This window comes from Gambusia affinis, linkage group LG14 (genome assembly GCF_019740435.1).
Source record: "Gambusia affinis linkage group LG14, SWU_Gaff_1.0, whole genome shotgun sequence".
NCBI classification, from domain to species: domain Eukaryota; kingdom Metazoa; phylum Chordata; class Actinopteri; order Cyprinodontiformes; family Poeciliidae; genus Gambusia; species Gambusia affinis.
The window spans coordinates 10,501,749-10,515,409 of NC_057881.1; the positions used below are offsets into that span (position 1 = coordinate 10,501,749).

At 36.7% G+C, this 13,661-nt stretch overlaps 1 protein-coding gene across 10 annotated transcripts in view; it reads right to left on the reverse strand.

The window, feature by feature from the left end:
* akap9 (A kinase (PRKA) anchor protein 9) overlaps positions 1-13,661 on the reverse strand; it is a 91,157-nt gene that overhangs the window by 41,542 nt on the left and 35,954 nt on the right. For all 10 annotated transcript variants that reach the window (XM_044137632.1, XM_044137634.1, XM_044137630.1 and 7 more), the window contains 12 exons: positions 13,509-13,647; positions 13,337-13,401; positions 13,137-13,257; positions 12,945-13,042; positions 12,507-12,612; positions 10,133-10,358; positions 8,331-8,391; positions 7,306-7,623; positions 5,994-6,263; positions 5,109-5,242; positions 4,813-4,991; positions 2,979-3,196 (listed from right to left, as the gene is read on the reverse strand). In XM_044137632.1, coding sequence (XP_043993567.1) covers positions 2,979-3,196; positions 4,813-4,991; positions 5,109-5,242; positions 5,994-6,263; positions 7,306-7,623; positions 8,331-8,391; positions 10,133-10,358; positions 12,507-12,612; positions 12,945-13,042; positions 13,137-13,257; positions 13,337-13,401; positions 13,509-13,647 — 1,935 coding nt within the window. The remainder of the gene's footprint in view (positions 1-2,978; positions 3,197-4,812; positions 4,992-5,108; positions 5,243-5,993; positions 6,264-7,305; positions 7,624-8,330; positions 8,392-10,132; positions 10,359-12,506; positions 12,613-12,944; positions 13,043-13,136; positions 13,258-13,336; positions 13,402-13,508; positions 13,648-13,661) is intronic.

Genomic DNA, 13,661 nt, shown 5'->3' on the forward strand with positions numbered 1-13,661 from the left:
CAGCGGACCAGGTAGATTTGCAAACAGATCGAGCTCACAAATAACCAGACAGCACACGCCCATTTCACAGAAAGCTGTCCAACCAGATTTTCTTCCCTCTGAAGCAGCAAAAAATAACAATTTAAGACCATTGAAGCCACTGTTCTGCTCCGTCTGTTGTCAAACAAACTATTTCTATCTCACCCCGGGAGGAAACAGCGGTGAGCAAAACAAACGCCTACCAAAGGGCAAATAATTTACAAGCCATGGCTCAACAAAGACATTTCACATTCCTGATTGGACTTGTTGCATGTCTCTGTTAATGACTTGGTGATTCAACAACAAACAGACAAGACTAATGTACAGCAGATCAATAGCAGGAAAATCAATGAAGGAACCATTAGAGGCTCCGTTGATTAGACGTTTGTTGTGCCATCAGTGATGTTCGCTTGAAGATTTGTTAGCTGTAATCTAAAGGAGGAGGAGGTCATATTTTAAAGAAATAACATGCGATTCCAGAATTTATTAAATTTAGATATTTTAGGGCTTTTTATTTTAGTTGAAAATAAATATTTTCATGTCAGAATTATCTTGAATTTTTAATATTCCACAAGAACGGCAAGAAATGAGATAAAATACACCAAGAAATCTCGACAGGTTCAAACAAATCTGATTTGACCTTTAACCTTCAAGAACAGTTACTCTTAGACTCTCCAAAATATAATGCTGAAGAAACACAGATTATATCCTCATATTTCACACAGCGTCCAAACAATCACAATTTTATAATTTCTATGTTTTAAATGATTTTTACTTACAGCCTATAGTAATATAGGCTACAAGCTAAATAGCCTGTCATGATAAATTTTGCTGGATGATAAATTTTTCCAGTAGTTATTGCGATAAACGATAATATTGTTGTTTTTATACCATTTCTATGATGGTAATGGCGAAATAATAATCCAAGAACACGATCTAAAAGATCTGTAAACTTTAAATTCTAATGAACTTTTAACACTGGAACTGAAAGACATTATAAATATGCAAAATAATCAAACAAAACAACAAATAAAATTAATTTTGAAGTCTTTGTAAACAAAATAATAATCCAAGAACACGATCTAAAAGATCTGTAAACTTTAAATTCTAATGAACTTTTAACACTGGAACTGAAAGACATTATAAATATGCAAAATAATCAAACAAAACAACAAATAAAATTAATTTTGAAGTCTTTGTAAACAAAATAATAATTCAAGAACACGATCTAAAAGATTGTGAAGAACATTGTCCTTCAAAATAAAGGCTAGTTGAGACCAAAACACCAAACTGAAGACTTTTGTCATCCAGTTTTTGGTAGAAAGACAGAAAAAAAGAGAAACGATAAATCATGCCAATGGAAATTATTGAGTTTGTTATAATTTATCATGCGATTAATTTATTTATTGATTATTGTGACAAGCCTAGTTGTAAATCTAGAATACATTTAATTATTTAAGGGTTTTTCACACCTAAAATTACATTTGTTACATTTGCAGCTGTTCGGTTTCACACTCAAAGGAATAAAAACATGTTCACCTCCTCGCCTGTGGTGGCGCTGCACCAAGAACCACTGAAGGAAACAACACACAACCTCTGAAGAAGACATTGACCTTCAAAGATTAAGTGGTGTCACGTTGTAGAAATTCTCTTTCCTTAATAAAAGTCTTCAAGCCATTTTTTCCGTTAGCATTCGACTCACATGTTTGTTTTGGTTGTATTTACCCAGAATGCCCTGCGTTGTAGTTCGCTTCCTGGTTTTGGAGCGGACTCCAGTCCACTTGGCACTCATACGCTTTCAGACTAAAGCAGAGTTTGCTTTTTGGTTGAAATTGTGCATCCACACCTGCCCAAAGGATCCAGACTTTCTAGGCACACAAACTAGTTTTTGATTAAAGCGGACTAAGCATAAATGGTGTGAATGCACTCTATCTAGTAAACAGATATCAGTTTGATTAGATTAATTGCCAGGTATTGCTGATTTGTCTTATTACTCATGCTACTGACTACAAACATGTTCTGATAAATTTAGAAAATAAATCCTTTACTCCAATGTTAAACACACCTACAGAGCAGCAATGCTTTGCCTCCCGTCTTTGGAGCTATTTTTAGACCACCAAGACAGAACCCATTTCAGCGTGAATAATGCATGAATTCCAGCCAGAGGGAGGGATGAGTTGTGCAGCCAGTTACTGTAACACGCTCAATGGCCTAGTTAAGCTGGCCCCATCTCTGCGAGCTGACACGGGACGCAGCGGGGACGCTGCATGGACACCCTGCGGGGGAGGAGCCGCTCTGCGAGTCCGGACCAGGATAGGCTGCTTAGCCAACACAAAAAGCTCTGTGTAAATACGGCTCGTATCTACAGGCAACCAGAGGGAATGAGGCAGCTCTTTTGTGTGTGAATTCTGGACACATTCTGCCGTCTCATCCCCATTATGTCTCCAAATGAACAGGCGCACAAACCCACGGGTGGGGGGTCAGCAGTGTTTAGAGGTCTTTAAAATGTTTTGAAAGCGTGAATGTGTCACTGGAGTTTTCTGTTTACAGACACAAACACAAGAACATACGAGCAGAAACTTGTAGCAGTTTGTTTCTTTGGGGTTCTGTGCTGTTAATTAAATCTTTTGCTGTATTAATTATTATGAACAGTCCAGGTGGAGAAATGTTGATGTGAATGAACAGAAACTAGAAGTAATTCTGCCCTTTCATGTCATGCAAGTCACTCAGGTGAGATCACAGACTGTGTGCTCTCAAAACATCCAGCTGGCATTATGCAATCAAAGGGAACAACCATCATTCCCTGTTATTTTATACGTTTATAATTTGTGTGCAAATAACCTCAAATTAAGCTCCTCATTTGTCTATATCCCCTTCTTTCTTAGTGCTTATCTAAGTATTCAGTAATATACGAGTAAAAGTGAACACTGTGCATTCTGGCACCAACGGTGGCCTCATACCTGGTTAGTCGTGTCTGTTATGGTCATCAACATCTTCTCCACAGCTGCCTGAAGTCGTCTACTGATGCCCAGAAAATATTCCTCGCTCTCAAGCTGCGATTCTGCCCCAAGGAGCAGCCGGTCCATCATCTCCTGGGGAATCTCCAGAACCTCCTCAGCCTCCAACTTACCAGACCTGAACCTGGTGTCAGCACCAGCTTTCCTGCTCTGGCGAGTTTCTGTGGGATCAGACAGAAAAATGTTTTATTTATATGAATGTGTGCATAATATGAGTATCTCAAGGTCTTCTTGCAGAGGTGAGCATCATATGAACAAAAGCACAATTACGTAAAAGCTACGAAGTACAGGCTGAACAGGTTGACAGATTTCACAGCAATTATTATGTACAGCTCATAAACCGGACTGACCAGAATGCAAATGGGTGTTAATCATTACTTTAAAGGGAGAAGGAGGATATGTCAACAGCAGACACACTAATGAAATAAACCTTCAGCTATTAAGTTTCTTATTTTCATAAAACCTCACAAGATACAAGATGATTAGCAGCTAAACTGCACAGGCTGTAAATTTAGAGAAAACAGCTGGACCATTAAAAAAATTAGGATTTTAGGATATATTGGTTGGCTTCTGCAGGTATAACATAAAACTCATGAGATTTATAATCATTTTAATTGTTACAAATATAAACCACCAAAATACTTTAAAGTGTTTAGAGCATTTATGAGTTGTTGTTGCACAAACACCAGGTTAATAGGAAAATATCTGCTGAACAATATCTTAAATGTATTTCCATGAAAACCCAGATTAGATTAACGTCACCTGAGGGAAAGATGAGTTGTGCATCCCTCCCTCAGGTGCATATATATATGTATATATATATATGCTGACATATAATCCAACAAGCAACAAACTTAATTTGCATTTATGTGATTTATGTGTTTTTAACCCACCAGTGACTGAACGTTAACACTCATATATTCGGTACTGTGGAAAAGCAAGATTTTAGTGGTAGAGGACATAAATAAACATTAAATGATTTCAGGGGTTAAAGCATCTACTACCTTTTCAAATACCCATATATTTTGAATTACTGTTGGCACAGAATAACAGATTAAAACAAAACAACTCTTGATAAACTCACACAAATAATCCAGACTTATTTTATTTAGAGCAGTTAACATCTTTAACATAATTTTTGGTTAATAGAAAAATAAATATTTTAGTGTCTAGGAACAATAAATTACTCATTTAAAATTAGTTAATTTGATAAACTGAGACACTGTCTTTAAATTCTGTGGTGCAATTTATCTGTCCTACATCTTATTTGCATTTCAGAGAATAAACAATAAAATTATGTGCGTTCTATCATGTAGAAATCGGAAAGGAAATAGAAAATACCAGTTAAACCATAAAGTACACAAAGCAACATTTGAAACAACGTTGCTTAGATTCCAGTAACAGTTGCCAGCAACACATTAGTTTGACCTCAATGGTTAACATAAGTTAATTATAGCAATTAACTTATTGCTATACATTATTACTTACATTAACTTACTGCTTAAGTTAATGTGGTAAAACTTCCAACATTTTCTAGCTTGTGGTTTAAATCACATTTCCTGTCACAACCTAAACATAGTTGGTCTTACGACAAAATGATATACACTTGGATGAATCTGTCTGTTCAAGCTAGGCTGTCAAAATGTGCAACAAATGAACGTTTTAGAGTAAACACAGGTCTGGTACACATCCAGCCATCTGGAGGATGTTAACTTGGACTCTTAACTGTTTAACCAAAAATTAACTCAAGTGTTTTCTAAACCATGATGTTACTCGCCTGGATTATCACTCTGGCAGGTTTGTGTCTGTGTGTTCGACTCGGTAGGCTGCACTCCAGCTGAACCTTCACACAATCTTTGCATGTGGAGGCCTAAAGTTTCCTCAGCTGCAGCAGTCGTCTTCAGGACGTCGACAAGCACTTGGCTGAGCTTCCTGTTGGCTTCACACAGCAACTTTCTAAAAATGGAGGGAATTAAATGCATGTTAGCTGGTTGATTAAGACTTTAAACATTTAGTCAACCATATAATTGTGCGAAACCTCATTCAGAATGTTTTGTATAATTACAGTTGTACCTTTCAGTATCTTTATCTGAAGACTCTCCATCATCCTGCCTTGATATTCTTGATATTTTGGGTTCTTCATCTTCAGTTGTGTGAGCTGAATCTTCCTCCTCTTGCTCCTCACCATCGTTTTTCTTCTTCAAGGCCTGAACGGGCAGCAGAGAGAAAATAGACAACAGCCCTGTCATTTCAAACTTCCAGCCAAACAAGCAGGCTGCTGAAAACTAAGCTGCACTGGACAGTGAAACATCGCGCGTGCAAACATTAGGAAAAGTAAATTCAAATAAGCCAGAGCCGTGCATACGTAGAAACACTGCCTGTTTATGAACACAAAGACACAATTTAACTCTCTCCGAGCCCAGAGAAACACTAGTATCTTTGTGCTACTATGGCAACAGGTGCACCTGAAGGAGACAGACGGGAACAGACAAGAGCTCCCCCCAGTGGAAAAGCAGCCACAGTGCATCTTATTCTGCTCTGAAAAAATATGGATTATGCATTTTATATCATGTTGGGTCTGAGTTTTTAGAAAAAAAAACCCAAAACTGGCCCTGAACACTGAAATATTCTATTGTTTATTGTTGTTATTTACCAGAACTTAATTCACAGTAGTTTAATTTTCAAGAAAATGGTAAATATTCAAGAAGTAAATGCAACAATGAAGTAAAAAAAATTTGCTTTACTTTAAATATAATCTAACAGTCATTTAAGCTGAAAACAAGACCAAGAAATAAATTTTTTTGGGGTAAAAACAAACATTAAATCTTTGATTCTTTTGCAAATTACTGAAGAAGCATTGTGAACTGTTGTAAAGCCTAAAACACTCCCTTAAATAATTAATGACAGATGTTGTAAAATCTATTTAACAACACATTTAGATGAAAAAGGTGAGTTGACCTGCTCAAGTTCAGTTTTCTGCAGCTCCTCCTTCAGTTTTCTGATCTCAGCGTTCCTCTCTTCCAGTTCCCGTTCCAGTTCCTCTCTCTCCGGTTCCTCTAACCAGACACCTGCAAGTGGAGAAGCCCTGGGAGTCTGCTCCTCAATCTCCCCGTCGACGTCCTCGTCGTCCATCTGGGTCTGCATGGAGCTATTCGTCTGGCTGGCTCGTCTCCGGAGCCGAGCCAGCTCAGTCTGCTGTGCGAACTCCACGGACATCTGGACTATGGCCTGTCAAGAACCAGGAAACAAAATATGATCTTAGTTTTTATTTGTGTGATTGAAAACAACAGAGGTAAACAACGGCTGAAAAAAGAAAAAATGTTTTGGGTGCTTCTTTTGTTGTGGTGACCCAGTAAATGAGCTACAGTAAATCTACCAAATATATCCACACAAATCAAGAAAATGTGTATTTATGCTGCATGAGTTAAAAACCTACTTTCTCATTATTCCAACAAAACTTTTGCAGGGTATATACAAAGTTTTTATTAAAAGTAGAGTTGGGCAATGTGGCTTAAAAATAAAATCTCAGATTTTTCATCCCAGATCAGATTTATTTTTCTAATTTTATTTTCTAAAAAGGGAAATTACAAATGACAGAAAGTATTCTCCAAAAGTGTTTTTTATTTCCTTCATCCCTTCTGAGAGTTGTATAATGGAGTATTGGGGCCAGGCTACAAGAATTTTTGATTAATTATGAGAAAAAAAAAGACAATTTTACCAGAAAAAATTCTTAAAATAATGAGAAAAGGTTATTTTACCGGTAATTTGAAAAAAGCTCTGATATGCTAATCAGGATCAGACGTGACCAGCTCTGGTTGGGCATTTTTCTTCAAAATAGACACATTTGTTTGCATGAACAATAACTCTATGCTGATGTGTTAAAAGATTAAATATTTCTATTAAGCGTTTCCTGTCAAACCTACACCAAACTTCACAAAATGCTCAACATTCCTCATTTAAATTTTTTGTTATTTGTGTTGGATTTCTCATAAGATTATGACCTTATTCTCAAACCACTGTAACTGCATTTTTGATGTTATAATCTTATTATTGTAATTAAAAGAAAATAAGTCATAGCCTGGCCCTAATGCTCCACCACAGAGTTGACCTAAATTCAAAGTCCAAATAAACGGAAAGTTGTCTAAGAAGATGACGTCACTTTGACTATGAAAATCCAAAAACTAAACCTTCAAAAACTAAAAAAGTCGATTAAACAATAAAATTGATTTCTCGCCAGCCCTAATTAAAACCTAACATGTTATGTTACTACCTTTGCTACTTCCTCCTCCACCCTCTCCTGCTGCAGTCTGTCCTCCTGTCCAGCGGCGCTGAGGTTCTCCGTCGAGCTTCCGGCTCCGTTCACACCGTTATGATCCAGTTCTCTCTCTCCTTTGCCTCCCCAGTGTTCCCTTTCTTCTCTCAGCCTTCGCAGCTCGATGCTGTGCTGCTCTTTGAGAGCTGCCACCTCTTGGTCGTACTTGTGGTGCAACGCTTTCTTGAGCGCCTGCAGCTGCAGCGTCAGGCTAGACGGCCTGGCAGAGTGGTGCACCCCTTCGTCTCGCTCTGAAACATCTTCCTCACTCCGCTCCTGAGGAGAGATGGGAAAAATAACAATTAATGTACTGGTAGTAGCAGATTCGTTCCCCATTGGAGCCAAAACGACTAATCACAATTGATATATATTGGAGTTTGCTCTCCAGGCTTCCAGAAATAATAAAAAGATAAATTTTGAGTCAACAGGCTAGCTCTCAATCTCGTAATTTTGTCACTTACTTCAATTTTAAGGTTAAACCGCTAGAAAATATCCTCCTATAATCTGCTCTACAGCATTTCAGATGTTTTTGTTTTACGTTCATCTTCATCTCTCTTCTGACTTTCCCTCTAAACTCTGTGCAGATATGAGAGCTTTAAAATATGAGCTATCGGGATGAAGGGACTGGCTAAATGACAGCCTAGGAAAGGGGATAGAAGTTAGAGCGTTGGCTTAAATGGAGCGCAGCTCACTCACGCAAGACAGAATCCTCCTTTCATGCAATCTCCAAGACTAGAATAAGTCCGCCTGGTCGGGACAGTGTTATATAATGTCTGATCCTTTAAATCATTAGATATAGGTCCACTCATGAGGTTGCCTGTGGCGTTTCAGTTGGATGTGGATTTAGGGCAAATTTTAGCCTAAAGGCTGCAACTCCTCCCTCACCATCAACCCGTAGCTGTCAAAGCATCTTAACGTGTCTTCGGCTTGTAATAGGAGTTGATGCATGAGGCTTAGGAGGACGTAAACTGTAAGAACCAGACCTTTAGTTCCTCTTTTCGTTCCTCCGTCCCCTCACAGCCGAATTCTGGAGTGCTGGACAAGCTGCAAAACAAAGAGCACAACAATCATCATTCATTTCTGGATTTTACTTCAAAAGTAAACATCTACTAAGGTGTTAAACACGCAGTTATTTCAGGAGATAAACGTTTTTATGAAATAAATTAAATTAAAAAAATTGCTATCAAGATTTCTTCACAGATTTATCTCCAAATTCAGTACTTTTCCACTTTTCACACTTCTTAAGTTGCTTCAAAATATAAACACCAAATTATCCATGTACTTTATATCATTTATTTCTATTTACAGCAGGCCTTGCATATGAAACCAAGTGTTAGTCTCAGTGTTTTTTAGAGTATATCTAAAGTATAACTACAAAGGTTTACAAGGCTAATATTTATGCTACTGTCAGAATTTAAAACTGAACCTCCACAAACCATAAACTGAAGGAATGAATGGAAATAATGAGAAATCAAGTATTTATACAAAAAATATGATGCAAACTCCAGTTTTATGGATTACTTTAGTGATTTATTATGAGAATCCAATAAAAGAAAACACTTAATATTTTATAGTTATAAAATCAAACAGTGGAGGGCAGCAGGGATCCACAGTAAGACAGTAAATTCTGTGACGAGGTGAAACACCTGTGGATCTGTGAATATCAATAAATAAGAGACGACTCAAGACTTCAGCAAATAACTGTTTAAATAAACAAGATGTCATTTCTTTCAGATAAACTACTCAAATGTAGTTTAGACAAGCAACTTTTACCTTTTTTTGTCAGTTTAAAGTTAATGACAAAAAATATATATGGAGACAATAAACAGAAAACATTTAAAACTGCAGTGGGGAATCTTGGGAGTTTTGGGCAATTTTTCCAAAACTCATTTGTCTGAGCAAATTAAATAAATTAAAATTTTTAGTCTGAGAGGAGTGTTGTCTTTTTAGGATCCAATCTGTAAGAACCCTGATGTTTTTTGTCAGGTTAAAGCTTCCTGTGTGTTGTATTTAAGTTCTGGTGCAGGCTTCTGCCATCTTAGCTGAGACAAATTTATAAATGAGACACAAATAAAAAAATATGAGCACAATTTTTTAGGCATTAAGAAGAAAAAAGTCTTTAAATTCGATTTGAACAGTGTTCAAATAAGATCTGCACCAAAACTGCTCTGATGACTAAAAATCTTCATAATATGTTCACCTTTTTCCTCCACCGGCATGCTCAGGTTTTATAAGCATGAACGCACAAATTAATGCATTCCTGCAAACCCCTTTATTTACTTATTTTTTACTTTAACCTGTCATCTTTTTCTCACATTTTAACACTTTTAACTTGGATCACAAAGTTATCTGAAGAGATTTAATAGGCTCTTTTAGAGGTTTGTGTTTAAATAAAAGCTACACTGCTGAATGTTTTGTAGCTGGACTCTTGACCTTCGTTAGATAGGTCAGTTACCTTTCTATCACAGAAGCATCTTGGGACCGCAATCCTTTTACAGTTCTCTAAATGTCGCCAATCAATCAAGCTCAACCTTTAAAAGCAGCTCTCAAAATGAGGTGGTAAAAGCTATGAAAACGTAACCCGAGAGTGTAGATTTTTATAAAAATACTTACTGGTTTTTAAAATTCTTTTTAGAAACATTTAGCAACTAAAGTAAAAATTGATACATGAGATTAAAGTGAAAAATGCACCAACTTTTAGAACATCAGCTAATCTACCAAACTAAGATTTGGAGAGTATGTATGTGGGCAATAAATAGGAGACTGAATGTTTCTGTTTGATCACCTGTAGTAAGTCTGGGCTCCTGTGGCTTCCTGCAGTCGCTGCTGCAACACAAACAGCTCTGTAGCATAGCGCTCTTCCGTGTCCGCTGCCTGCTGCTGGTAGTGAGCCCTGAGGCGCTCCATTTCCTGTCGGTGGCTCTCCTCCAGCCGGAGCTGCTTTACTTGAGCCTCGGCCTTCAGCCTCTGGAGCTCCACTGATGTCGAGTCCGATTCCTTGGCCTGCAGATCTAAGAAAGTGGAAATAAGACTGTGGTTTTTACACAGATAAATACAAATTAAATATAACAAAATTTAAATTAATAAGAAATAAAAAGGAAATAAAAGTAGCAAATAAATAGATAAAATAAGTAGTAACATTTGAAATTTGCTAATCTTAGGGAATCTGTGGTGTAAAATGAACTAGTGAACTGTGATTTTTACAAAAACACAATCTCAAGAGGAAGCTCAAGGTCTGCAGCACTTGAAACAAGGCAGTAAAGAATTTAGGTTTTTTTTTTAACAGCAAGCAAAGAATAAAACTGAGAGAATGGCACATCTGTACTTATTTCCATCTCCACTGAGCTGAAACTCTGAGTTTTTTGGTAAATGGTAAATCCACCTGGATCATTGCTGTGATATTTACATCCACTCTGCATTAGACCACAAGTATCAAACTCCAGTCCTGGAGGGCCAATGCCCTTAAACTTTTAGATGTGCCTCTGCTGCACCACACCTGAACAGAATAATTAGGTCATTAGCAAGGCTCTGGAGAACTGATCTACACAATGAGGAGGTAATTAAAGCCATTTCATTCCAGTGTTTTGTACCTGTGGCACATGAGGACTGGAGTTTGACACTCCTGCATTAGATTAAGAGTTCAGGGATTTTGTTTTAAACTGTAAAATTAACTAAATAAATAAAATATATCAATGTGAAATTTCAAAAACAGAAACTAGACGATACTCAAATCAGACAAACTTATTACTTACCAATAAAAAAAGCATTCAATTATTACAGTTTAAGCAGGTTTCACCAACTCAAATTTAAAACTTTTAAAGACAATTATGTATAGAATTTAAGACCCATAGCTCCACAGAAATGTATGAACTTCATACATTTCTGTATGTATGTATGAAATGGCCAACATAGCTAGTTGGCCAATTCATAGCCAACTAGCTGTGAATTGGCACTTACCCATGATGGACGTAAATAGCAGGCTAGGTAGCTAGCACCGGTATATTAGCAGCTAGTCAGACATTATTTCCGTATAATTATAAATGTATATTATACAAATAATATATATACATATATAAATACTTTAAATTATTCTTTACATGTATAAATAATATCCATGACAGCTAGTTAGCGCTACTCTCAACCGTTTTGAGTTGAGACAATGAAGACGTCTGAAGGCGACTCAAATTTTTGCCTGACAGAAAAGTCACGCTAGAAAAATAAAAAATAATTTTTTTTTTTTTTTAATTAAAAAGTTCAGTGAAGACAACATTTTTAGGACGTGGGAATTATACAGGCCACCTAACTTTTTAAATTAATTTAAGACATTTTAAGTTTTTACTCCTTAAGTTTTTACTCCTTGCAATAATACTCCAATGTTTTTTGAAATATGCAGTAAGTGTGAAAATTCATTATTACATAGAAGTCTCCCATGAGTTAGTCCACATATAGACTTTGAAAATGGTATTTTCTTGCCCAAAGTCTTTTACACAAGCATGGGTTAATTGAACATTTCTTATTTAATTAATACGCCAATAAGTACGGAAGAGGATTAGGGCCACGAAAAAAATTAACAATTCTGACTTTAATCTCAGAATTCTGACTTTAATCTCAAAGTCAGAATTCTGACAGAATTAAAGTCAGAATTCTGACTTTAATCTCAGAATTCTGAGAGAAAAAAAAATCTGACTTTAAAGTCAGAATTTATTTATTTTTTTTCAGTGTCCCTAATCCTCTTCCGTAAATAAGCCCTAATTAGTTTTGCTTTAAAATAATTGAGGATTCTAACAGAGGAATGCACAGAGGGCCAATTAATCAAATAGGAAGTTGCTGAAAGGTCCATTAGATAATTTAACAATGATTAGAAAATATCTGGATTTGTAGGTCAGGCAACATTCAATCAGTTAAAATTAACCGAACTAATAACTCTGTTTGAATGCAGTAGCACACATTAATATCTACATCCTATACCCTAATACACATCCAATGTACTGTATAAATGTGCATAATAAACAATCCAAACACTTAAAACATGGCTAGAGTTGATGAGCTCTGTTTCTTCAAGTGAAGAGCCACATAAAACACCATTTTGCTAAACACAAATACATATGGTAAGACGAGAAAATGTGTGGCAGCAGCTTTGGAGAGGTGATCAAATATACCTCTGCTTGAAGGATGGCTTATTGTTGCAAGCTGTGCGTTGAGGTCAGACAGCTGCTTCTCACTGTTGATCTTCAGTTCATCATAGGCCACCTGCAGCTCACTTATCTAGGAGATTAGATTGAATTTATCTGTTAAATTAGTGCTCTGCTACTAAAAACAAAGTGTCCACTTTGCATTATGTGAGACAGAAACAGCTGAGTAACAACAAAGATGCTAAATAAATTATAATTTATCCAAAAAAACAACCCGATTTAGCAGTTCTAGGTTAAAAAATACTTATAATTTTACTGTAAAATGGAAATGATTTTATTATAGGTGCAACACCAAAACAGAATCTGCCTGTTTGGTGAATTTGAAACATGTGAATGAATACAGTAAGTAATTACAGCCATGTGACGTAAAACTTTAAGGCAGTGTAGGAATCTGTGCATTTTTACCTTATTTACATCAGATCTCAGCAGATCTTGAAGCTGACAGAGCCGATCATGTTCATGCTTAATTTTCTCCCTCACCTGCCGAAGATTGGTGTATAACTCTAGAATAATAAAAGGTTACAATAAGGAAAAATATTAGAGTGAACATAGATAAAAAACATATAGATTATTGTTGTAATTCTATAGAGTGTATACCTCTAGCCTCCTGAACAATGGAGGAGGATTCACTAGTTGCTGGTCTTTCCTCTGAAATAAGCGACAGGTCTGCTGTGTTGATACTCTCCAAAAACTCTTTACCAAAAATCTTCTGGAAAGACTGAAATGGAAATGAAAATGGTTAAGGAAAATGTGGAAACACGTGTGAATTAAAAACTGGTATCTCAGTTTAAAATTACCAGAATTATCTCACTGCATTCTTCTGACACAGCTTCTATCATGCGTTTGGATTTTCTTCTGCCACCTGAGAAAGCACAAACACTTCAGACAACCACAGATGTACTACAAGCACAAATAAATATAAGATATGCTGCTTGCAGCTCGATAGCATTTAGTAGTAGACAGGTTTACCCGGGCCGCTTTGCTCTCTCAGGTGGTGCAGTCTGAGGTCCAGAGAGGCGTCCGTCTCTTCCTGCAGCAGCTCCAGCTGAGCGGCGTGGATCTGAGACAGGCTGATGCGCTGCGCCTCCATCTGCAGCCTGCACTCCTCCTTCACACACAAAG